The 25,381-nt window shown below is 42.9% G+C and overlaps 1 protein-coding gene across 2 annotated transcripts in view; it reads left to right on the top strand.

The window, feature by feature from the left end:
- The window catches only part of LOC130180043 (ryanodine receptor 3-like), a 106,324-nt gene that overhangs the window by 28,133 nt on the left and 52,810 nt on the right, over positions 1–25,381 (top strand). The window contains exons 3-22 of one of the 2 annotated variants that reach the window (XM_056393334.1): positions 1,173–1,277; positions 5,727–5,801; positions 5,989–6,067; positions 6,649–6,761; positions 8,032–8,131; positions 9,091–9,184; positions 10,134–10,208; positions 10,843–10,999; positions 11,637–11,801; positions 12,263–12,384; positions 13,341–13,521; positions 14,595–14,730; positions 16,204–16,299; positions 16,649–16,767; positions 18,332–18,465; positions 19,192–19,433; positions 19,727–19,919; positions 22,205–22,421; positions 22,503–22,607; positions 24,828–24,931. In XM_056393334.1, coding sequence (XP_056249309.1) covers positions 1,173–1,277; positions 5,727–5,801; positions 5,989–6,067; positions 6,649–6,761; positions 8,032–8,131; positions 9,091–9,184; positions 10,134–10,208; positions 10,843–10,999; positions 11,637–11,801; positions 12,263–12,384; positions 13,341–13,521; positions 14,595–14,730; positions 16,204–16,299; positions 16,649–16,767; positions 18,332–18,465; positions 19,192–19,433; positions 19,727–19,919; positions 22,205–22,421; positions 22,503–22,607; positions 24,828–24,931 — 2,612 coding nt within the window. Of the gene's footprint in view, positions 1–1,172; positions 1,278–5,726; positions 5,802–5,988; positions 6,068–6,648; positions 6,762–8,031; positions 8,132–9,090; positions 9,185–10,133; positions 10,209–10,842; positions 11,000–11,636; positions 11,802–12,262; positions 12,385–13,340; positions 13,522–14,594; positions 14,731–16,203; positions 16,300–16,648; positions 16,768–18,331; positions 18,466–19,191; positions 19,434–19,726; positions 19,920–22,204; positions 22,422–22,502; positions 22,608–24,827; positions 24,932–25,381 lie in introns of those variants that run through there. The other variant, XM_056393333.1, reaches the window with a different exon arrangement.

Here is a 25,381-nt window from a genome sequence, read left to right as displayed (position 1 = left end):
TGGTTCAAGTGTAGTTAAAAATGCAGCAGTCAGCACAGAATTTTTGATTCAGCATCTATAATCAGAATATCCCTGTAGATTTAGGGAAGAGTTTTCATTTTTCTGGCTATATGTGGACATTTTTGCTCATATAGCAAAAGTTCTTAAGCCATTAAATCAAAATGTCCATGGACAAGTTACTGTGCTGATCTTTACACTGATGGAGCTTTGCTTAGGGAAGAGAAATAGTGGATCAGTGCAGGTTGGGGTTGTTTTGTGAGGCAGCTCCTGTCATGATGGTGGTCTGGGAGTTTTGATTCAGACATCATTTGACTTCAGCACTTCACTGCTCTGCAGCAGATACTGCACTGTAGATGGTGCTTCACATGTATTCACTCTTTGCACAGCAAGACCATATACCAGATCCAGTCAGTCTTGTATTATTTATATATAAGCTATAATTATTTATGTATATTCCCTTTCTCACCAAAAGCCAAATGAGAAGATACCACTCTTGTGTGGTGAGCTTAGCTTATCTTAGCTTAGCGGCTGGAAAAAGGGTGAATCATCCAGCCTGGCTCTGTGCACCCAGGCATGTAGTGCCCCATAAAACAACAAAATGTTGTTTTTGGACTTTGTTGCAGATTAAACAAGCGACATAGTATGTGTTATGCCAACCTAGCTGTGTCCCCCTGCTTCCAATGTTAACGCTAAGCTTAGCTGAAAGGCCGGCTGTAGCTTCCTGTTTACCTTACAGGTAACAGATATGCTAGCAACATCCCTTTAAAGCTACACTAGGTTTTTTTGCATTTTGGTTGCCTGAAGGACAGCGTGAGATGACAGTTTCAAATAATTTTGCTATCGGGAAATGGATAAACTACACATTTCTTGGACTTAATGTATTGGTTATATAATTGTTAAATTAATACAAATTGTGTACAGAATCTTGTGAGTTAAAGGAGGAGAAGAATTTTTTTGTGGAATCTCGCCCGCTGAGAGAGAAAGTACTTGTGTTTTGATCTCGTCTTCTGTAGCCTCAGCTTCTGGTTTAGCCTGAGAAGACAGCTTCAAGCTATTACAATGAAAACACAGAGGAATACTGTACATAAAGTAAAGTATCCTTAGAAACTCCTTTGTGAGAACTTTCGGCTGTGTTGATTTTTAACCCGAGACCCACTTTTGTGTTGTTGCAGTATGTTCCTCCAGACCTGTGCATCTGCACCTTTGTGCTGGAGCAGTCTCTGTCGGTACGGGCCCTGCAGGAGATGCTGGCGAAGAGCGGACAGAACAGTGAAGGGGTGAGTGATGGTACACACCAATACTAACAGACACACACACACACACACACACACACACACACACACACTAACGCACAAGAGAGATACACAACTCTTCATAAGCTATCCCTGAGTCATGTACTTTATGTCTCCACTGTGTTTAGAGATTCAAAAGAGGAGGTTGTAAAAGAGTTTATTGTGTATTGTTCAGTCACTATAAAGAGATTAATTGGAAAAATAGGCCCGTTACAGTGGCCTGGGGACCCCAGTTGCAGAGAGGTCCAAGCCCCCATGAATATCAATGAGGATGAAGGGGATACTCTGGCATTAATGCAGCCGTTCCTTAAGCGCAGCGGGCACTTTTGCCCATTTGATTAACACCAAGCCTGGAAGGAAATCAGCATCATTTAGCAACATATTTGCCTCTGTAAACTCCACCAGCAAAGAGAACAGCTGCCAATAGATTTGGCTTTTTTTTTTTTTTTTTTTTAAAGAACACTCTAATATAATAAAACTGAAGAGGAGTGTCCGGTGCAGGGAATCTGAATATGTAATCAATACTATGTGGCGGAGTTTGTAATCAACACTCATTCATCTCTGTATTCTCTGCTCCTGATGTTGTTTCAATTGTCTTCTTGCAAGTGTGTTTCCTACTCTTTTTCATTGCTGTGACAGATGTGTAACTCTCCCATCTTTATCTTCTATTCTCTGTGTATAATCTCCATCTTCCGCATGATAGACACGCGGCCCGGATCGATGGGTATGTTCATCCCTCATACCATTCCCCCACTCATCCCTAATGCATGACGCAGTAAATTAGTCACAATACAATAATTCCCCTCATTGGCCCTCTATGTCTCCTATAACACGTCACCATCCGACATTTGTCTTTACATCGGGAAAGTGTTAGAAGTCGTGGTTTTATGCAAACACCAGAGCCCGCGCTTTGAAATAACGGATGATCGTATGGATTTATTGTGAACACTCGTGTGAGTAGATTGTGTCTGAGCCGACAGAGACAAATAGAGTTTGGTATAGACTTCCCAATAAGGTTTCCCACAAACATCAGCTCTTGCACAACTCACCTTCCGCCGCTGGAGAACTAGAGCGGCACCAATGCTGGATTAGCGTCAGATTAACATTAGTCTTGTCCTCGGGGGATTCAGATGGATGTTCATTGCAGCATCATTTGTTTTGTGCAACCCCCCACGTAGGATATGCTATAAGATGCATAGAGATGATGCAAACAACTGAGACCAAGATTTCTGCAGTGAAGCAATGAAATTGATCATGATTTTCTGATTTAGTACAAAAAAAAAAATCTCCCAGCATGACTCCCGCTTTAGCCAGTTCACCCTTTAATGCCACATGGATAATGATGGTGAAAATTTCCATAAATCCTCAATTGCTCAGGATCATATTCATTGACTTGACGTTGGAGATAAATGGATGTGTCAGAGCTGGAGCTTTGTGGCCACAGCAGACTATCTGTGCAGCAGAAAGACGGAAGTCAAGACCATTGGTTCCACTGCCGTTGCGGGGAGTTAGCAGGCAGAGAATTCTGAGCCGCAGCAGAGAAAAGGGGTGATCAAAATATTAAACGCTAAATTAAAGCTCAAATGGACATATTTAACTGTTAGTACAGCGTCGTCCCTCTTGCATCAGCACTTCTTTAAGGCCAGAACATCACATTTAAAATCCAAATGAAATTAATGGGCATGATTTTTTTTTTTCTACTGCAGCGTACAAATCTGCTCTGTCCACCCTTTTTTTCCCCCTGGAAATTACATGTATATATTACTGAATTGTTTTCCCAGTTACACTGTGGACACCAACATAATGGCTGGCTGGATTTTGTTGCAGGGAGGTGGTGGTTAAAAAAAAAAAAAGGACTTCAGGTTCACATCCTTGGTCGTTTCATTGGTCGGTTTAGACATTTGTACGGCCCTTACTCTTCAGTGCCACCTAACAACACACTGTCTACCCATGACTTATGAGCTACAGCGCAGGTTTGTTTACTCTGTCTTGGGTTCCCCTGCCAAAGCCCAGCCTGCCAGCTGCTGTCAATCAAACACAGACATGCCTCTCCAGCGGCTGAGAGAAAAATAACTATTTACATCAATAAAAAAAATTAAAAAAAACCCTGCAAATGTGATTGTGGTTGCACTTTTAATATTGTTGGGTTTCCTACTTTGTATCATTGGAAGATTTACTCATATCACATACTTTTTTTCTTAACCTTTCACTCCTTTTCTGCCTTTGCAGCAAATACCCCAGACACTTTAAGATGGCTTGGATTGGCCCTTTTAACTGTGTTACTTCAGTGCATTCTCACCACTCACGTTTATCTGTTTTCGATATTGTCTACCTATTCATCATTCTTCGCCTGCACTGAAATGTCACTGGAGGAAGCACCATTAAAGGGGAAATGGAGGTTGAATATGTCCCGGCTGAGTCTCTGAGATCAATACGTCTTTGAACAGATGGGCTTATCAATAGACAGTGGCTGGAGCAAATCGGTAGTCCAGGCTGTTTTAGCCGGAAGGCACAGATACACAGAGAGGGACCTGGAGGGACACCACACTAACAACTAGTGTAAATGCCAATCCCTATTTAGCTCAATATCCATATCGTCCGCACTATGCAAATTTGTCGCCGTCTCATCCAAAATGCGCTGACCCGTTTGATTCGGGGGTTATTGGTCAAATGAGTCAATCAAAGAGACAGAGCTGCTCCGATGACCCCCACCGGGCAGCGCTCGTGTTTGTCTCCTGTCACTGCCACCTCTTTTTCTCTTATAGCTTGCCACTGTCACTGAGAGAAACCACAACACTGTGGCCACATACTCATGTCATCTGCTGCAGGGCCTCGCACACCAGGAGGCTGCATCCTGCTTAAATGTCACGTCTTTAAATTGTTATGAAGAGGTCACTTGCGGTCAACAGCCGGACCAGAGATACAGTTCTTAGCCTGTTTCTTCTCTGATGCCTCTTTGATCCAAGTCTTTTCCTTTATGGTTCAATGAGCCAAGGGTAATACTGTTTACAGTACAGCTCAAGGTGTATTGAATTTTTTGCTGCAATGTGTCTCCGCATGTAGAAGATTCTTTTTCTCCCCGATATGAGCCATCTGTACAGCACGCTGCCCAGCCACAGGTGAAGGAAGTGAGCGGGAGACTTCGGTTTATTGGTTGTGGTGATTGCAGCTGGATGTGCCTCGCCGCATTAAGCTCAGTACCTCAGCCAGCATATAGCAGTAGCCAGCAGCACAGAAGAAGCCTGGAAGCCGGTGCTGCAGTCTGCACGACACAACTGCATCAAATCACAGGCCGGGCCATTGTCCCAGTAGCCAATCAAGAGGGGGATAGAGAAAGAGAGAGAGAGAGAGAGAGAGAGAAAAGAGAGACAGAATGAAAGAAAGGCTGTGCATGGTGGGATGTTCTCTTGAAACACTGCCATGATTCAGAAGATATATGACTATAATTTTGTAAAAATCTAAAGATACGTATCATTAGTGTCCTGCTGTGCCTGTGGTTTCAGTTTCATGTGACATTTTTATGGTTAAGCTTGGCTGTTTGTTGCATTGTTTCAGGTATTATTTCTGGATCTTGTGCCAGTAGTGTTGCTTTATGAAATGCCTAAAAAAAAATGGTCGTCAGCTTGTTTTCCTTTATCCCTGTCAAAAAATGACTTTTTGACGATCATGTGTGCCCTTAGGAGTTTAATAATTTGTACCAAAGATTACAATAAAGCAGTGGCAGCCAAAGAGGCTCAGGAGAACAATAGTTCTTTCTGAATAATGACACTCTTTCTTACCTTAATGCTTCCTAGAGGCTCATAAGGAAGGTGAGTAACATTGGAGTTGCTTGCCGAAGAAAAACAACAAAAACTTCCCCCTTTATTCCCTTTGCATCTCTACCAGTAGAGATATCATTTAATCCCCTCCTGCATCTTAACCCAACCCCATAAGCGGTGGAGTCATTCCCTGCTAATGTTTGACATTGCATCGGAGACTGACAGTAGTTGTGCATCCTTCCCACATTCCTGTAGTCGGAGTGCTGGAAAGATGACCCCGTATCCTGTTTTGCTCAGGGATACAGGAGCCAGAAACACCATCTCCTGTGGCAAGTCAGATTGCATGTCTTCATTGGCGAGATGGGGTCTCAAACCCTCCCCAGGAGATATGTGCCCCCAGCTTGAGGTCATCATCCATCGGCGAGGAGGTCCTCGCTGAGGTCAACATTCAGTGCCAGAGGTTGGGTGTAGCTTGAAGCAGTTGGAGGGAGACCACTGGGGCGGTTCTGTCAGGAGCCTGAGCTGACATATTAATACGTATTTGTGTGTGTGTGTGTGTGTGTGTGTGTGTGTGTGTGTGTGTGTGTGTGTGTGTGTGTGTGTGTGTGTGTGTGTGTGTGTGTGTGTGTGTGTGTGTGTGTGTGTGTGTTTTTGCACGTGCGAATGATCTCTCTAGGCAGCGCAGAGCGGCGGACACAAGACTCTTCTGTACGGACATGCCATCCTCCTGCGGCATTCCTTCAGCTCTATGGTAAGAGATTCCACACTGTCGATTCCACAATGTCATCATCGTAAAAAAGTATCACGAGTATCGCAGTAGCTGGATTTAAATATCATTAGTAATTTAAGTCACATGAGCAGCAGCATGTGAGTGTGTGTGTGTGTGTGTGTGTGTGACATCTCTGTCTCATGTGGTCTGATGTGTGTGTTGACCACAGTACCTGGCCTGTTTGAAGACATCAAGGTCACAGACAGATAAGCTGTCCTTTGATGTCGGCCTGCAGGAGGACTCAACAGGTAAAAGAGAACCTCTGGTACAGTTTGCTTTTATCGTCCTCTTTCTTCTCTTTCACTCTTGCCGCCTCTGTCTCTTTTTTGTCCGTCTCCGTCTTTTATTACTTTGTCTCCCCGTCTGCGTCTTTCACTCTGTCTCTCTCTCTGTTTATCTCTCTCCCTGCTCCTTATTTGTTCACGATAGAATTTCGCTGTGTGTCTTTCTAGCGTCTCAGTTAATATTCCCTGTGGAGCACTGTAGACATACAGTGTGCTTCTTTTGTCAGTGCTGATTACATCTCTGCAGCTCATTTGATAGTCTTGTTGGGTGTCCCGATACCTGAATCCACATCTTATTAGCATTGTTATTTATTTCATGCCTTGCAGTGGATGAGCAGTCACCTCAATATGTCTTGAAAGGATTGTTGCCATGGTGCGTCCGCATTAGTCCAAATTCTAATTTCAGCCGGCTCTGGTCGTTTTACATTATTAGTAATTACAGAGGACATTTGGACAGTGACAGTGGGGTGTTATCACAATCAGTGTGTTTAGACTAAAAGATGGAGGCGGCATGTGTGCGCCTATGTGTTTCTGTGTGCCATTAGGTGAGGCCTGTTGGTGGACCATCCACCCTGCCTCCAAACAGAGATCGGAAGGAGAGAAAGTGCGCATCGGTGATGACCTCATCCTCGTCAGTGTGTCCTCAGAGCGATACCTTGTAAGTGTATTGTTTGCCATTTGATCCTTGACGCTGCAGCTAGTGTGTGTGTCTGTGTGTGCGGGCGTGTGTTTGCATAATGTAGAGGTCTTACTAGGAGAGCATCAACTCTGCTTCGCCTGATGTGACAAAATTTCAGATTATCCAAATCCTGTTAGCACATACTGCACTCTCCCCATGACCTCTCTCCTGCAGGAGTCTTAACGTCAAAAGCAACAACTTTTTCCTTCTGGGTGACTATGAGACTGCGAACAGTAACATTAAAAAATTTTTGATCTGCACTGGAAATGTCTGGTTTGGATTATGATTCCTTTAGACTGCTGCCAGTGCCAGCTTCTCCGGTTATCATGCCCGTCATATTCCCACATCATAATAATTATGTACCTATTACACGTCTGAGCTGACCTTCTCAGCAATTGGCTTTTTTTTTTACTATTAGACCATTCAGCCCTCTGAGCTTTAGCATCATAGTACTGTCCTATGTAAACCCCAGGAAACATGTTCCATGTGATTCATGAAGTTGGAGTCAGCAGCCAGGCGGTGTTCACCCTGTGATGGCGGGAGGGGCACAGCCAGATGACCACTAGTGCCTTACAGTTACCAATGTCAATCTGGTAGTCTGCTGTCACCCGCACAGTGGTATATGGGGACAAGCAGCACCTAAGGGTTGCAGAGGGATTGTGGGGAAGGAGGATGATCAGAACACAGCTGCCCTGAAATTTGTTTGGTTTCTTTTTTGGACAGAATTTGACACACAAACACTGTGGGGAAAACACTGATACACACACACACACACAGCATAACAGCCCCCCAGATGGTATGAATCCCTAAACTCTCAAGGCATCTGTCAGTCAATTTTATGGTTCCCTCAACTCTCAATGATAAACTTGAGTTCTCTGCTGGATCAGTGATCACAGGTTGTTTCAAACTTTAGTCACTTTTCATGTTGAATCAACTGTGTTGATCTGTCCATAGAAACTTAACTTAGATTTAGCTGTTACGTTATTGTCAAGAGATTCAGCTCACAAACATGCTTAATATAGTCTTATTGTACAGTCTTATCAGGTTCATGGTGGTAAATCCTTTTATTCAATCAACAACTTTACTAATCAAAAGTAAAACAATGCAAGTAAAATTTCTCATAAAATCCTTTTTAATAATCCATTTTTGCCTGGTAACAGTTTTTGAAAGCCAAGTCCATGTAATGTCACTTGTATGAATGTACACAAATAAATAAATGGTGCATGCAATCTCTCCTTGTGTACCGCAGCACTTATCCATCTCCAACGGCAATATCCAGGTGGATGCTTCCTTCATGCAAACCCTGTGGAATGTCCATCCCATCTGCTCTGGTAGCAACATAGAGGAAGGTAGAGACTTCACACAAAATAACAGACTCCACAGTGTCTTCACAATTTTCTCTAAAATTCCTCATTGTTTTTGCAAGTTTTCAAATTTTATAAATTGAAAAAGGAAAGGAAAAAAGGTTGTCAGACACACGTGAATTAGAAAACATGTCTTATAGGAGCTATTTGTAAGTTTTGCTATGGCTACATAGCTAGCGTTAGCGTTAACAGCTGTTTACTTGCTAGTCTAGAAGAAAACATTGTGAATTCAGCATCAAGCTTCATTCCTTTACTCGCCAAGAGATGTCTCCGGCGGTCGAAAACAACACTAGCGTTACCTGTGGTCACGTTTTTTCTTCTACTGTAGTTAGCACGCTAACCAGCGAGCCCCGGGCCATCTCGTCACTTTCTGATAGCGACTCACTGTAGCCTCCAGATGTAGCGCTGTTCAGAGGGGGAATTATAACCTCTTGTCTTGTAAACGAAACAAAGCTGAAGAGCTGAAGCTCCTGTGAAGCGCAAATCACCACCGCCTGCTCCAAACCACGTTTTGTGGCAGAGAAAACTTACAAATAGCCCCTTTAAGATGGTTTCAAGTTTCTACTAAGTAGTCAAGGAAAAGCAACAAAAGACACAAACACTTCTCTTAAATTCATTTAACACCCTCGGAATCAATTATTATGTAATAAGAAAAACAAATTTTTAAATTTTTACCGTTTTTTGAATTGAGGATCTGATGATTCCAGTCTAAAAGTAGAAATTTTTGTGGCTTTGACCATGCCCAGTATTAATACTTATCGGTGGATATATGGGAAACACTTTGTCATAATTGGATCTGGATTTATTTCTTGAGGTCCTACTTTCCAGATTGCATCTCTGAGATGACCAGTATTCACAGTGGAGGCAAAAGCAGCAGCTAAAACAGGAAATTAAATATCTAGAGTCACCCATGTCTTAATCCTCTGTCCTACCTCTTCCTATAGGCTACCTGCTGGGCGGTCATGTGATGCGGTTGTTCCATGGACACGATGAGGTAGTGACCATCCCGGGATCAGACCAGAGTGAAGAGCAGCAGAGGTGTGAAACACAGCAAACGTTGAACAAACAAGATTACACTGTGTTGGGGGGGGTCACCCTTTAGTGAAAGCGAAGCTGTTGCATAGCATATGAGAAGCTAACTGACCTGTGAGTTACCCATGGTTCCTCAGCTTGTGCCTCACATCATAAAAATGCCCGTGGCCGGTGTAACCCTCGGCTCTCCAGGGAGCCAAGATGGCTGCTGTGTTATTTTTATCTCCAGTATTGCTGCTTAGTGCTCACACAGATAGGGTAGGCTGCAGAAAAATGGCACACTGGGCTTGAAGTGGGTCAAAACAGTGGGCAAGGTCCATACACATTCAGCCAGGTGCCAGGAGATGAGTACATCTACATGAGTGCACACACACACACACACACATACATACACACACACACACACACACACACACACACACACACACACACACACACAGTCTATTTTTAGAACAGGGCATGGCAAACATGGGGGCGGGATTTGATATAAATTTCCAGCTTTGGCTTTTCTCCTAGTGTTGTCCTTGAAATTCAACAGGAGCATGTTTTTTAGAGGTCTTATGTTTTTCTGGGGCAGATCACACACACTCCAAGCTGTCAGCAGAAGGGATGATGAGCGATTTCTTTTATCTTTGGACCCAGTCACCCATATCACTGATAGACAGTGTAGCTGTGAGTTATCAGGGCGCACATGTCTCTGTTTGAAGGATGTGACGCTTTATTCTGCAGAGTAAATACAGCCCATGCTTCAGCGTGTGTGTGTCTGTGAGTGTGTGTGTGACTACGTGTCTGAATTGAACATGCTCCCAGTGAATATCAGTGTGACAAATGAGAGTAAACAAGTGGTGTTCTTCTAAGCCAGGATGAATGACCTTGACAGTATCAGTGGTGGCTAGACGTTTAAAGCATCCACAGACAGACCACCCACCCACTCACGCTTCTCTGGCATCCCCAGGATAGTCAACTATGAGACGGGTAATGCCGGCGCCAAGGCCAGGTCCTTGTGGAGGCTGGAGCCACTCAGAATCAGGTGGGTTGTGTTTCACGTGATCTGTTATATATTCCCTTCCTTTCTGCCTCTCACTTCGTACTTTATTTCTTTCATTTTCCATCATTCTCCTTTTTTTCCCATCTCACCTTTTTCTTGCTGTCTGCTGTCTCCGCTTTCTATTTTTTCTCCCTACACCCATTTGTCCTTTCCACTCTCTCACCACCTATGATTTAATGCTGCACTGTGGCCTCTCTGTCTCTTTTTCCCTCCCTTCCTCTTTCTTTTTTCATTCTGTCCCTCTCCTTGTCTCTTTCAAGTCTTTGATCCTATCTTTTCTTTTTTTTTTTTTTTACAGTCTTACAGGGATGCAGCCTTTCCTTTTTCCATTCCACGTCTTGTGTCAAATATGATGTTTGTCACATTTATCATGCTTTTTGACCCTGTTTTGTTTTGAATTTCCTGAATAGAATCAAAGAGAAATGATGAGAGAAATGATTTTGGTTATTTGCTAATTATTCTACCACAGGGTGCGACAGATAATTAACAGCTTGCAGCAATGTTTAGATCAACTAATTAGTAGATATTAGGCTTCAGGGCTTATGAAATGCAACCTTTTTCTTCTTGTATGTTTGCATGTGTGCTTCGTTTTAATATGTGGGTTTGACCTTGACAGCTGGAGTGGGAGCCACATCCGCTGGGGCCAGCCTTTCCGACTGCGCCACCTGACCACTGGTCACTACCTGGCCCTGACCGAGGACCGGGGGTTGGTGCTGCAGGACCGAGAGAAGTCCGACACCGTCGCCACAGCCTTCTGCTTCAGAGTCTCTAAGGCAAGGACACACAGACACAAGGGCACGAACACACATGAAGATGCACGCGCTCGACTCCCCGCTGTTCCTCAAGGTGACCTGTTTCACACAGGATCAACCGCACACTTCCTCATTAAGTGCCACCGCGAAGGCGTTACAAAGGACCTCCTCGAAACCTTCACAAATGAACCGCCCACTCCCCTTGGACTGGAAAATCACCATTTTTTTCAAGGACAATGAAAATTACAAGAATTATTGGACCAATGAAAGCTGCGCCACAGAGGTTAATTTAACTGATCTTGCCGACTCTGACTGAACCGAACATTTAGCCGTACTCTGTAATGGAGTTTCTAGATATGGCCGGTGATTGTGAGCCTATTAGTGACCCCTCCAATGTGGATTTAAAGCAGGTATTATAGAATGTAAGTGAAGTCATTTATCATAGGACTTTTCATGTCGATCATGGGTCGCAGTGATCCTAATAGCGGAACAAATACAATCACTGTGATGGATAGAACCATAAACGGCAGATGCTGTTGACATTTGGGTGGTGGTTTGATTAAAAACAAGTCTGCAGGTGGTATCTCTCTATGTGCACATGTATTGTGCGTCTCACACTGACAGCTTTGACGTGTTCTTTTTCTCGTCCCCTGTGCAGGAGAAGCTGGAGCAGAGCCCCAAGCGGGACATCGAGGGCATGGGGGTGGCGGAGATTAAATACGGGGACTCACTCTGCTTCATCACGCACGTGGCCACAGGACTCTGGCTTTCCTATCAGGCACCTGATGTCAAATCTGCCCGTTTGGGTCCCCTCAAGAGACGAGTGAGCCGAGACAAACACACACCGTTCTGTCTTCGACTTAGAATGCAAAGCGTGCACAAAAACAAACAAAATTAATAAATGAGATTCCTTGGAGCAGATAATTATTTTTGGGGTAATGAGATGATTGAGTTAAGGTGATTGTCTATTAGTTCGTATCTCTACCTCGACTAAATATAAACCTTGTCCCTCGGCTACTGTGGCAGAAGTGATAGAGGTGTGCGCGCGATAATGTGCATGACAATGTGTCCTCCATGTAAACACAGCCAGATAGCCTGTAGTGTCAGCACCTGTGTTCCAGACATTGGAGTTCATTGCTGGCTGAGGACAACTGGAGGCTTTTTCTCCTTTAAATGTCTTCCTCTTCCTCTTTTTTTTTTTTTTTTTGATCCTTCTCCCTGTTTCCCATTATCGTCTCATAGCAGTGTCTCACACTCTTTTTCTCTCTGTGATGCCTTCGCAAGGCGTGTCTACATTCTGAAGGTCACATGGATGATGGGTTGACCCTGCAGCGCTGTCAACACGAAGAGTCCCGCGCAGCACGCATTATCCGCAACACCACCCTGCTCTTCAACAGATTCATCAGGTAGGTCGAGAAAAAAGAAAACGCTGCTAAATTCCTCACTGGTGTCAGTCAGTGACGTGATCGCACAAATTGCCCAATTAAACCAAATTATAGTCCACATTTGTCCTGAGCCACTTTATTATGGTAATGAAGTGTCCTGTCAGTGGTACAAGTTACGTAAGCACCACACTGATGATGGTAGAGCATAGTTAGTACAAGTGATCAAACAAAAACTCCCCAACATCACTTCATCACCAAATTATAGCTGAGGCTGAGGAAAACCAGACATCTGAAAGCCCCACAGACTCTCACACAGTCCTGATGTAACGTCCCTGCTGATTGTCAATGTACCCGCCGGAGAGTTCAACTCTGGGCCTGTGAGTTTTGACTGAGTGGAGTGCCAGAGCCCCAGACAGCTCACTCAGTGGTCCAGTCATGCGTTTCCAAATGGCAAACACTGAAGCGGCGTCACGGCTATGCACGGCCAGGTCTGGAAAAAGGCAGCCGTGGAGCACGTAAGTGGATGCTTCCAGTACCCTTATTTGTTATCAAATGGCCCGCTGTCCCTCCGGGCTTGGGCTCGGGGGCACTCATGGCGGCAACATGTGAGAGAGTCTGTCAGCCCCAACCCCCTCCCCTCGCCCCCGCCCCCTGCGGCTGTGACACATACATCTCCCCGCACCCCTCCCACGCGTACAACAGGAGCTATTTTTAGCAGGCCAGCGGAAATCAGCATTTCAGCATGAATGAACCTGTGGGCCAAACATTGTGTTAGTCATCACAGCTTCTGCTCAAGTCGGCTCAGCCTCCCAGTCAGAGTGTATTTACCTGAGGTTAAATGCATTTGTGATGAATCTGAGTATTTTTAAAACCACACATGGTCACAAACGTCAGTAGGGGACGGCTGTCGTGTTTGAATTAGGGGTTTTTCTTGTGTATATTGATGATTTTATGCTCCTCCTGTCTCCCCCTCCCAGAGACCTAGACTGTCTGGGTCTTAAGAACAGGGCACTGGTCGCCCTGCCTGTCGAGGAGGTGCTCCAAACTCTCAATGACCTCATCACCTATTTCCAGCTCCCTGACGCTGAGCTGGAGCACGAAGAGAGGCAGATCAAACTGCGCTCGCTCAAGAACCGACAGAATCTATTCAAACAGGAAGTGAGTTTCACCATGGAGGAAGGCGTAGCAAACTAACAGTCCATGAAATATCAATTAGTAATACCGTGTGCTGTTCTGCAGTGCAGAAAAAATATTACAAACCCAGAGTGAAGGGCTGTGATTGAGGTAATTCTAGTAAGCGACTGCACATGGGAGTGAGCCGAGAGCAGCGGCGAAGCTGCAAAAAGGAAAAAAAAGTATGTGAAAGGCTGAAGCAAATGATTCTTTGAGGTGTGTTTCAATGCCATCTTGTATTTGGAGGCACTGCATTTGAAGGTGTCAGCAGCTTTGGTGTTATAAGTTTTCCTGAGGCTGGCACAAGTGCACTGAAGCTTTCTGCTAAGCCTCTAAGACCTAAATTGCTTTCATCAATTACGGAATGTCAGCTGCCTTACTGGAGGGGGGCTCTATGATGTCAACTATCCAAACTCTTCCTAACTCTAATAGGCTACAACAATGTGTCACCGTAGCCTCAAGCCAACATGAATGTATATTAGCTAAATGGAATACATGTACTTTTTTTTATTTTAATTTTTTTACAAACATTAGCATAAAACACATTGCAAATTATGCACATTTCAGCAGTTCAGCTTTCATCTTATTTACCTGTCTTTCCGTGCTAATACACCAAAATAGCACATCTCTGTCCCACCCCTAATATATTGCATTAAGAAGGTCAATTTGTCACTGCAGATGGCTGACTCGTGATTTTTCCTGACATTATAAATCATCTGAAATTTCCATTTTGTCTTTTTAATGCCCCCCATTTAGCATATCTGATCACTATAGATATTTCTCTGTAATATAAATCACCATGACACGGCCACCAAATGAGACAGGAGAGAGCCATAGGGCTGCATTCAGGATGGTCAACTAATTTAATACTGCAGGAAAAGATTTCGCCAAATTACGCTATTCTATTAATAAAAAACAGCTTGTCTTTGCTATCAGATGTACAGTATTTCAATGTTTAAAACACATATATATTCCATATTTATGTTTTTTTCATGTATATGTATGTGGATATATTAATCAATGAATCAATCAATGGTGGATCACTGTGTATTTCCAAGGGCATGCTGACTCTGGTGTCCAACTGTATCGACCGTCTGAACGTGTACAACAGTGCAGCCCACTTTGGAGAGTGTGCCGGGTCTGAAGCCGGAGCAGCCTGGAAAGATATTCTCAATCTGCTGTACGAGCTGCTGGGTAAGAAGCCCCTCTACCATACACACACACACACACACACACACACACACACACACACACACAGACATATGTATGTACAAACACACACACACTTAAACTGATTCCCCACTGTAATCAATCACAGAGACGAGAGTCGTCGTTTGAGGATAAAGTAGCTGCGAGCGCAGCGGCTCAGTGGTGATGAAGAACTGTGCTGACCTGGTATTTAACCGGCCATTTATAGACGCTTCAGACTGGAGGATTGAATTCCGAGGGTGCCAGAATTCAAACAGCCCAACAAATACACACAGACACACAACACACATGCGCACACACCATAGATACTCCCATCTCTAATACTCACGTTCTCTCATTGTCCGGGAAAAGACTTGGCGGCACGTGGCCCGCTGTGTACAAAAGAGCTTTCCAGTTTATATGATGTGCTTCCAGGGCACCAGCCCAATAAGATCAGTCATCACACACCCCGACACACACATATGCACAAACATTTTGGCTGTTGGGCCATTGTATGTCAATTCTCATCACTGCCTATGCTGTTTTCTGTTTTGTTTACTAGCTCTTGCTGTACTCTTTATGTTCCTATAGCCCAATGTCATCAGTCCTGACTTTCCAAACTCGCTTTAACATCTTGCACTGCTAGCATATGCTCTGTCAAATATAGACGTAGCTCACTAAAATGACATGGCAGGGAAAACAATATATATATATATATATATATATATTTTTTTTTTCCCTGTCCTTCTCTGTCTGAAAATCCTGCCGTGTTGTATCTGATGAATACAATGTTAGGCTTGAATATTTCCACTTCACTTCATTTGTTATGGCATAAAAGATGCATTTGTGGGCAGAAAAATATTGAGCAGGTGTGATTTTCTTCTTGTCATGTTTTGGATATCTCTCATTCTGGATAGCCTTTATGTAAAGTTAATCTTTCATCTGGCAACGCTGAAGCCCCTCTGCCCTCCAAGTGTGTCCTTCACACTCTTATTTACACTGATTTCACCCCCTGGCTCATATTAGAGTTCCAGCCACGTTCTTCTCTTCTCCCGTTCCCTCCTCCACGCACACCTGCTCCGGCACAACACTAAGTGGATTTTGGATGCCTCCCTCCTTTCTTCCCCGACTGTCTGTGTTAGGTGACCCTGTCTTTTTTTTTTTCTTTCTTTTTTTTTTTTTTTGCTAGGACATATGTGGGTGTGTTTGTCCGCATGTGTTTATGTCTTTTCTCTCCTTGTTTCGTTCCCTTCTCTCTATCTGAGGCATCTTCCAAATTAATATGTATAAGGGTGTCAGAACCTCTCGCCTTCCTTGGCTTTGGGTGTGCATTTATGGTGTCCACCTTTGGGTGACATTGTTTTTGCTGTTGTGTAAGAAGTGCGATTTGGCAGTGCACTGAAGGGGATCCATAGAACCACTTGGAACAACAACACTGTCAATTTTGAGTCACGCACACTATTCCCTTCTACACTGCAGCTGCGTTAATCCGAGGGAACAGGAACAACTGCACGCAGTTCTCCAACAACTTGGACTGGCTGGTGAGCAAGCTGGAGAGACTGGAGTCTTCTTCAGGTATCCTCATTATTATTCTCACACACACTGAGGCTTCAGTTAGACAGCATTGTGAGATACTCTGCATTTTTTCTTACTGAGACATCACAAAATTATCAAATTCCTTTGGTGACAATCCAGCTCTCCCCAACAGGGACACGAAGTCTTTAAAGATGTAAAAAAAAAAAATGACACTGCTTCCTTGAGAAATGATATAGGTGCCTCTGCTTTTTAAATGTATAGTTAGGAATGTACCAGCAGCACTGAGTGTTCCCTGTTGATCTATGGTGATGTCTCTTTGACGAGTGTCCTCTTTTGTGTCTTCCTCCTCTGCTGGTGTTAACTAATTGATGAATTTGCGGTTGCACAGGCATCCTGGAAGTTCTGCACTGCATTCTAATTGAGAGCCCCGAGGCCCTCAACATCATCCAGAGAGGACACATTAAGTCCATCATATCACTGCTCTACAAGCACGGACGCAACCACAAGGTGAGCAGCAAGTAGTGCTACTACAGTCAAGTGTTGGATGTAGGGTACTAGCTCTGCTGTGATATGAATTAATGACACATCTGGGCTCCATCTTTGTGTATAATGTGGTTGCGCTACATGGAGAATGTTGCACATTGATCCCAAGTTGTGAGACAAGGTGAGAATAAGTTTGTGGTGTTGGTGGAAAGAAACCACATACTGAAAATACAATAATGCAGTTAAGAATAAAATAATTAAAAATATGGGAGATTCACTTTCTAGCTGAGAGTCAGACAAGAAGATGCCACACACGCACATTTGTAAGGTAAATATGTAGCTGGAGCCTGCAGCCAGTTAGCTTAGCTTAGCATAAAGACATAAGGACTGGAAACAGGGGGAGACAGCTAACCTGGCTGTCCAAATCAATATCTTGGTCAGGGCCAGTAACTTCCAGGTGTCTCGGCCAGTTGCCTGGAAGCTGCTCCTAGCCAAGAAAAATAATCCGGTACATAACCTACAGTTTAATGGACAATTGTCATTTATACACTGTAGTTTTTGTGCGTAGAGCTTGAGAGGAGCTGGTGAGTGGACTTTGTTACATAACTTCGACAGAACCAGGCTAGCTGTTTCCTCTTGTTTCTAGTCTTTAAGCTAAGCTAACCTGCTGCTGGCCCCAGCTTCACTTCTACCTGAAGGTGAGACTGGTATTAATCTTCTCATCCAACTCTGAGTAAGAAATGAAATAAATGTATTTCCCGAAAGGTCAAACTGTTCTTTTATGATGCATACGGGAAAAAAAGTGGGATGTTGTCAGAAATGTTTACTCAAGCAAGAAAGCAGATGAAATGTAGTGAAAATGCCTTCTGCCTGTTTGTCTTGTATCCAGTCATCTCCAGTTCCTTTCCTCATTAGGCCAAAGCATATCACTGGATGCACATTAATTTCCATAACAGTTCCCTTTGGGCCTCTTTGTCACTGATTCTTCTCTTTAGCTACTAATTCATTGAACTTACCTTTACCCCCAGCATACAAGCTTCTGTCTTTGACAGAAGCTTCCTGGAGGTTTGGTTGCAGTGCCTCCCCATCATGAATCAATCACCTTAACAGTGAAATGAGATCAGGAGCAGGCAGTTAGCCGGCCTGGGTCATAAATCAGCCTAAATGTATCATTTTGCCATAGAAGCAGGAGAAAAGGGCCAATGATAAAGCGAAGGTGCTCTGGCCTGTCACCGTTGGCTGAGCTTCCCGGCCCATTTAATTCTACGGCTTTGTTAACCTAACATCAAAGGGATATTATTGGACATGTTTTTGCCCCCAATAAGCATCTCAGAGTAATTATGCATGGGTTGCATGAAAAGGAGCTGACCCTAGAGCAGCAACTTGGACAGTGATTAGAGAAAAAGATAATTAGTCATTTCTTGAAAGGTATGGATTCATATCCAGAGTTTAATTGGGGAAAATGGGTCAGTGTGTAATCAGTTATTTGGGTGGGTGGGGGGTGGGTGGAAGGGGGTTGTTAATTGTGCTCTTCCTCGTGTTATTGTTGCTCATTTTCCTCCCTTGGTGCTTCTACTTCCTTTTTCAGATTCTGGATGTGCTCTGCTCGCTGTGTGTGTGTAATGGTGTAGCTGTGCGAACCAATCAGAACCTTATCTGTGATCACTTGCTGCCCAAGAGAGATTTGCTGCTGCAGACCCAGCTGGTCAATGATGTGCAAAGGTTAGAAAGCCATAAACGCACTATTCTTTCTTTCAACATTATGTTCCTCTGATATATTGATTTTAATTTTGATTTTTTTTCGTCATTTAAAATTACACTTAAAAAATAAAACCTTAAACTAAGGAAGTTGGGTCTCATTTGAAGAAAATAACTGTGTTACCAATTGACATTAAAACTTTAGGAATGTCTTAGTAGAGACCATCTAGTTCTGTTCATTCACCATTCCTGCCTTTGGACTGTGTAATTGAGTGTACAAGGTACACGTCTAAAACTACAACAACAAACTACTACAAGTGTGGTCGAGTACACTAAACAACATGGTCTGCAAATTGGAACGGGGCAATATATGCTTCGGACAATGATGCACTGAGACTGCACTGGGCCTTTGAATCTCATATTATTTCCTATTAACTTTCAACCTTTCAACAGCGAGAAGAGGTATTTTGTTGAGGGTGAGATAATTTTAACTCTGATTTTATCTCAGATCTAATTGGATCGTTTTCTTGACACTAGCAAAGTAATCTGCTTTGCTCTGCCTTGTTTCAAGATATCACTTTTTAGGAACTTCCTGGACCAAATTCGTTTGAAGCAAATTGAATGATCTTATCCTAAGGGCAGACTTTTTCATTAGTTTTACGAAAAAATAAGGTATTACAATTAAATACGAGAAGATCTTAAATTCCTCTGAGGGACGTCTAACAATTTTGTGTTTCACTTCATTGCCAGTATGAGACCGAATATCTTCCTGGGGGTGAGCGAGGGCTCAGCTCAGTATAAGAAGTGGTACTATGAGCTGATGATCGACCAGGTGGACCATTTTGTGACCAGCGAGCCCTCCCACTTGAGAGTGGGCTGGGCCAACGCTAAAGGATACGCTCCCTACCCTGGAGGAGGAGAGGGCTGGGGGGGCAATGGAGTTGGAGATGACCTCTACTCTTATGGTTTTGATGGACTCCACCTCTGGTCAGGTCAGTGTGAGGAGGAAAATTCTGTGTTTTTGTGTGTGTAGCTGAGATCATAATAAGCTCACGCATTAAAAAGGAGTGGTAACCCTGGCTTTAGCCAGGTTGTGTCTAGACAGAGTCAGTACCCTGCAGGGGCGATCTCCTTGCCCAGATTGTGAGTAACTGTGTGTACAAATATGTGTCCTGTGTGTATTTCTGTGTGTGTGTGTGTGAGAAAGACGTGATACGTGCCAGCATCACTCACTGGGCCATATTTCACATAACTCTGTGTGTGCATGTGTGTATGTCATGAACAGGTCGTATCCCGCGGGCGGTTGCGTCCATGAACCAGCACATCCTGACCTCAGAGGATGTAGTGAGCTGTTGTCTGGACCTGGGAGCACCCAGCATCTCTTTCAGGATCAATGGACAGCCTGTCCAGGGCATGTTCGAAAATTTCAACACAGACGGCCTCTTCTTCCCTGTTGTCAGCTTCTCTGCAGGGGTCAAGTGAGTGTTTATTTGTCATTCCTGTGTGGTGACTGAGATGAGCAGACTCCCTAAAATTCTGAAATTCCTTGATAATGAATGAGATACACATGGAATAAATATATCAATATATATATCATATACAGTGTGTATATATGTATACACACTGTATATGTACACACTGAAACAAAATCTGCCTTGAAATCCATGTATTCTACTCGCTCATTCAATTCCAAATGCATTAATCCTCAGGGCCTTCAGATTGGGCAAAGGTAAAATATGCTGGCTTCATAATCCTCTCTGTTGCCATGGTGACCACAGATAGTGTGATTGACAAGACTTTAAAATGGAATTTCAGGCTCCAGCAGTTTTCCCTTGATTCCATGATTGACTCTTACTTTGTAGAGCAAAGCAGCATTTTGCATTTACAGCTTTCACTCTCTGAAACCCAGAGACACTTGACACCAAGAGACTAGTGTGATTTCATTTGGTCATGCAAGGGCTCAAAGAGTGAATTCATTTCTTACTGCCTGAAAATGAATTCTCAACAAGTAATACCATACCTGATAGAGTATGTGCAGTGGGAAGATAAGTTTCCTCTGAGGTGTATAGTAACATGTCATCCCCCCACCCAAACATGCTGGAGAGTGCTCTCAGTTATTTCATCTTTGCCTGTTTGGGCTTTGTTTTCATTTATATAAGGAAAGAAAAGGGATTACAGCTGTGTATTACTTTCCAGTCTTTGGCATCACTTCCACATCTTCTCCTCTACAAACTACGTCACATTTAATAGCCTCATTGTTCTCTCACAGTATATATGATTTACAGAATTGATTTTTTTAAGCATCCGCTGTAGCCAAAGCTTCAAGTGCTCTTGAGTCTCCTTAAAAAGTGTGTCCAAGCTCTCTCCAACTATAGGTTTTTCAATTTAGAGTGAAAGATGGTGCTCAAGTGTCATTCTGCTCTTCTTTTCTGCTCACCCTTTTTACTCCTACCTTGGTATTTCCAACTCCCCTCTACTGCAGTCCTTGTTGCTTCTAACTCCAATGTTAACATTGTTAACACAATCCCCATGGAGTCACCAGATGCTTATTTTTCCTCATGTCAAGAAACCAAAACTTTCTGTAACCCTGAATTCTTGATGAGTGGCATAATATTATTATTTAACCGATTCTGACATGACAATAAGTCACTCAGCTTTACTCTCTCAGGGTACACATCACACTCCTGACTCTACTCATGTTAACTGTTAACACCCTCAATTGTTCCCATAAAACAACAGCCGAACAGCCAACTAAAATTACCCTGAGGCAAGGGAACATGAATAGGCAACTTGAATATTACACAACAAAACCACATTAATTATTCTGTAAATAATTAAATAATAACTGGAAGTAATAATGCTAAACTGCTAAATCTGCAACAATCCAAAATAACATTGTGCAAAAATCCCAACTAGACATATGTAATTTATAAAGCTCAATTACACAACATAAATGACTAAACCAAGATCAAGCTTAACAGTACCCCATAATATTTTTGTCCATAAACTGTCTAAAAACATCTTAAAATTAACTTAACATTTTAAGTATTAAAATATCTTAATTACATTCGTTGGATAAGTTTCTCTCTGTAGCATGTCCATTCTTAGATTTATATTACCTAGAACATGGCTATTCACATTATTATACACTACACTTTGTTTACTTCACCAAACACAGCTGATGTCAGTGCCCTCTTCCCATCTGCCTGTATCTCACCTGTGTCTTGGTATTGAGGATTTTCAGAGTCAACGCTCATTATCTCACATGGACAGCTCGACCTCATGACCACTTTTGGGTGGTTTGCGACACCTCCGAGCCTGACCCAGTGAACAGGGTGAACATCTCTGTGGAGATGAACGTGCCAGAAAATGACAGCCGCACATCCTCACCACTCAATAATTGAGGGGCTACAGTGAGAATGGGCCTGGTTGCGTCACCACTACTACTTGAGTTGCTATTTTGGGTGGTCTCAGGAGAGTCTCTTCACTGTGATGGCCTGAGACGTTTTTTCAGTCCCAGAGCTAAACCTGTCCCTGTTAGAGCAGAGGCTGGAATTGATTGAAGTGGATTAAGAAGAGGAAAAGTAGTTATGTTTAGCTGCATGGTTGGTTTTCTTTTCACTGGCTGCTTCTTTCATTAATATAATCTGATAAATACATGATTAAAAATAAAATTTATATTTACACACGCATTCCCACCCATTTTTTGTGTGTGTACAGTAACAGAATAAGGCGACATGTGACCTACATTTTATCTTTTAAGGGTGCGATTCCTTTTGGGTGGTCGACACGGCGACTTTAAGTTCCTGCCTCCGTCGAGCTACGCTCCATGTTATGAGGCGCTGCTGCCGAAAGAGAAGATGAAGGTGGAGCCGGTGAAAGAGTACAAGAGGGATATGGAGGGAGTCAGAGATCTGCTGGGCACCACCCAGTTCATGTCACAGGCCTCCTTCATCCCCACACCTGTGGAAACCAGCCAGGTAAGCTATCAGGAGTAGACCAGGGTGGTGATTACTGTTTAACTTTTACATTCAGATTCATAATTTTTCCCGTTTCCTCAGATTGTGATGCCACCTCATTTGGAGAAGGTTCGGGACAAGCTGGCTGAGAACATTCATGAACTGTGGGGCATGAATAAGATTGAGCTTGGCTGGTCGTACGGCAAGGTGAGAAATATGCAGATTGTCCCTTTACTTTTATAATTCTCTGACAACAAGATCATCACTCTGGAGCAAAATATATATAAAAAAAAAAAAAGAAGCATAATCCATGCGTTTTTTGCCATGTTTGTGGAGAAATAGACATCACAATTACACATTTTCTAAACAAATTTAAGTTAAAAACCAGCTTGAAATGCATTAGTCGTTGCTAGTGTTAGAATTTAATCATCAAAAAAGCCTGTACGTCATCTTGCTTTCTCTTTTATAATTTGCGGTTCACACCAAAAAGAGGGTAAGTGGAAAGAACACTCATTTTCCATGTTCGATGCTTTTCATACAACTCATTTAGATGCCTCATTCCAGTTTGTTTGTAGGTAGCAGAGTCATTGTGTTTGTGTTTTAGAATACAGTAAGTCATGAATTACAAAGTATTGTTTCACCCAAGGGCAGAACAGGATGTTTTGGCAATTTCAGCACAGCAATAAACCAAGAGGAAAGCCTTTGTTTTAAGTGTGTGTCTCTAGTTTTTCCTCTTCCATTGAGAAGTCAATGGGGTGTCTAACTGATTCTTTAAAGACGTAATCCAGCATCAAACTGTAAACCCAAAGGTTACCCCACCATCGAAATTCAAAACACAGGACAAGAGTCTGTTGTCACTCTGGAACGGATTGATTTCTTGGCTGGGCTCAGTAACTATCACTCTGTGCACAAACTACAGAGCTACAGGCAGCAGATGATTAGCTTAGCTTAGCTTAGCAGAGGGAAACAGCTAGCATGGCTCTGTCCAATGTTCAAAAGGCTGCAAGAAACCAAAACCCCAGGAAGTTTCAGTTTGTTTAGAGATCAAAGTATGTAAAATAGTAAGCCTCAGAGGTGTTTGTTGGGTTTTTTTTTTTTTACTTTGGACAGAGCCAGGCTAGCTGCTTCTCCTGCTTTCAGTCTTTATGCTAAGTTACGCTAATCGTCTCCTGGCTCCAGCTGACAGACGTGAGGGTGGTGTTCATTTTCTCATCCAGCTAGTAGTGTATTTCCCGATATAATCTTATATTGTCTTACGTGCAATTTATAAAGTGAAAAATATTAATAATTTGTCCTTTTCGTCAACAAAGTACTCAGTGATGACTTTCTTGGTTTATTGTTTATTAGCTAAAGGATAAAGCCAAGTGACCTGTTTTGCCCATAAACGAACAGATATCAACACAAACAAGAACAAGGAACACAGCTCTTATGTCTATAATACAAACATATATATGAGAATCCTCCCTCTATAACTAATACTGCCAGCTTTTATACAGGCCTCCTCTTTGGCCAGAACAACAGCAGGATCCTTAATTTAGAATGAAGATATCTGTAAAGTGTTAGACCTGTTTAATAAATTGAAATCTGAATATTTACTTTTATTGTCAAGACGTTTTCTATACTGAAGCCGAGGGGTCAGAGAACTAACAATGTGTCAAACAGTTGTAAAACTTGTCAAGAGCTCGCCAAGATGCACATAGTAATAGATTTAAAGTGGATGTGGTTCCTCTGCAGCTCATTCGGGTGCTCTGTAGCTGTCGTGTATTGTGTTTAATTACAGCAGCATTCACAGAAGATGTCCTACGGTAGAGGGAACAAACAAAGTATTGTCTGTTACTTAGTCCTGGTTGCATATAAATACCTTTTTCATTTGTTGTTTGTTCCACAAATATAATTCTGCAAGAGGAAGAACTGCCAGAGAAGAGATTTCCCATTGAGTTCTTGTACTATTCACAAAAGAGCTGGCTGGTGTTCATTGGACCCACACACACAGCTGCATATCTGTACATAGCCCTGCATGTTTTCTTGGTAAACATCCACCATTGCCATGCCGCCTCCTCTGCGCAGCATTGCCAAGGGATTATTTGGCATAAAGTGCATCCTCGAGAGAGGCGTTACACCTCTCACTTGGTATTCCAGTTGTGCACCTTTCTATCTCCTCCAAGAAAACATGCTCCCTCGTTCCTCTTTCATAACATGTTCACTAGAGTAGACTGTCTTATCACTGCAACCAGTAGCACCCTGTATTCCCGTTCCCTTGTTAGTTCACAGTAACACAGTGACTTACAAGGCTGTGAGTTTCATATGCATATATTTAGTAAACTTTCCCACATGGTGTACATACATATGGAGCTATTGAAGATGCAATGCTGAAGGCTACAGAGGAAAGTTGAAATATTATTTCTGTGATTTTTCTTTTTCTCACAGATAAGGGATGATAATAAGCGGCAGCATCCATGCCTGGTGGATTTCTCCAAGCTGCCAGAAACAGAAAAGAACTACAATCTGCAGATGTCAACAGAAACTCTAAAGTATGTTGAGCTTTATGGATTGATTTTCTCCTCGCTCCTTACTGTTGTGTTTGAAGAGAAGAAGAAAGAGAGTGTGGGAAGGAGTCAAATACAGAAGCAGACAGATTAATTACAGACAAGTTGTTTTGTTTGATTTAAACTGTTATTGATGAGCATTGTTTAAGAGCATCATATACATGACTAGAAGTAGATATAAACCTTAGTTGAAAATAGGTCAGTCAGCGCTTATGGAATATATTATTATGTCAGTGTAGAATATATACAGTATTGATGTTTGATGTCCAACAGCAGTAGCGGCAGTGACAGCATACGGATGCTTTCAGTGTGGCAGCAGAAATGCAGCACAGTGTGAGCAGAGCGCCTCTCTAACTACACTGCCATGATTAAAAGGGTGCGTTGGATATACTGTATGTTGCAGTGAGGGGAGCGCGTCACATGAGTGTAGCAGCA

Source organism: Seriola aureovittata, chromosome 13 (genome assembly GCF_021018895.1).
Source record: "Seriola aureovittata isolate HTS-2021-v1 ecotype China chromosome 13, ASM2101889v1, whole genome shotgun sequence".
Classification (NCBI taxonomy): domain Eukaryota; kingdom Metazoa; phylum Chordata; class Actinopteri; order Carangiformes; family Carangidae; genus Seriola; species Seriola aureovittata.
Note: the sequence above shows the minus strand (reverse complement) of the source record. Positions and strands in the feature narration are given on the sequence as shown.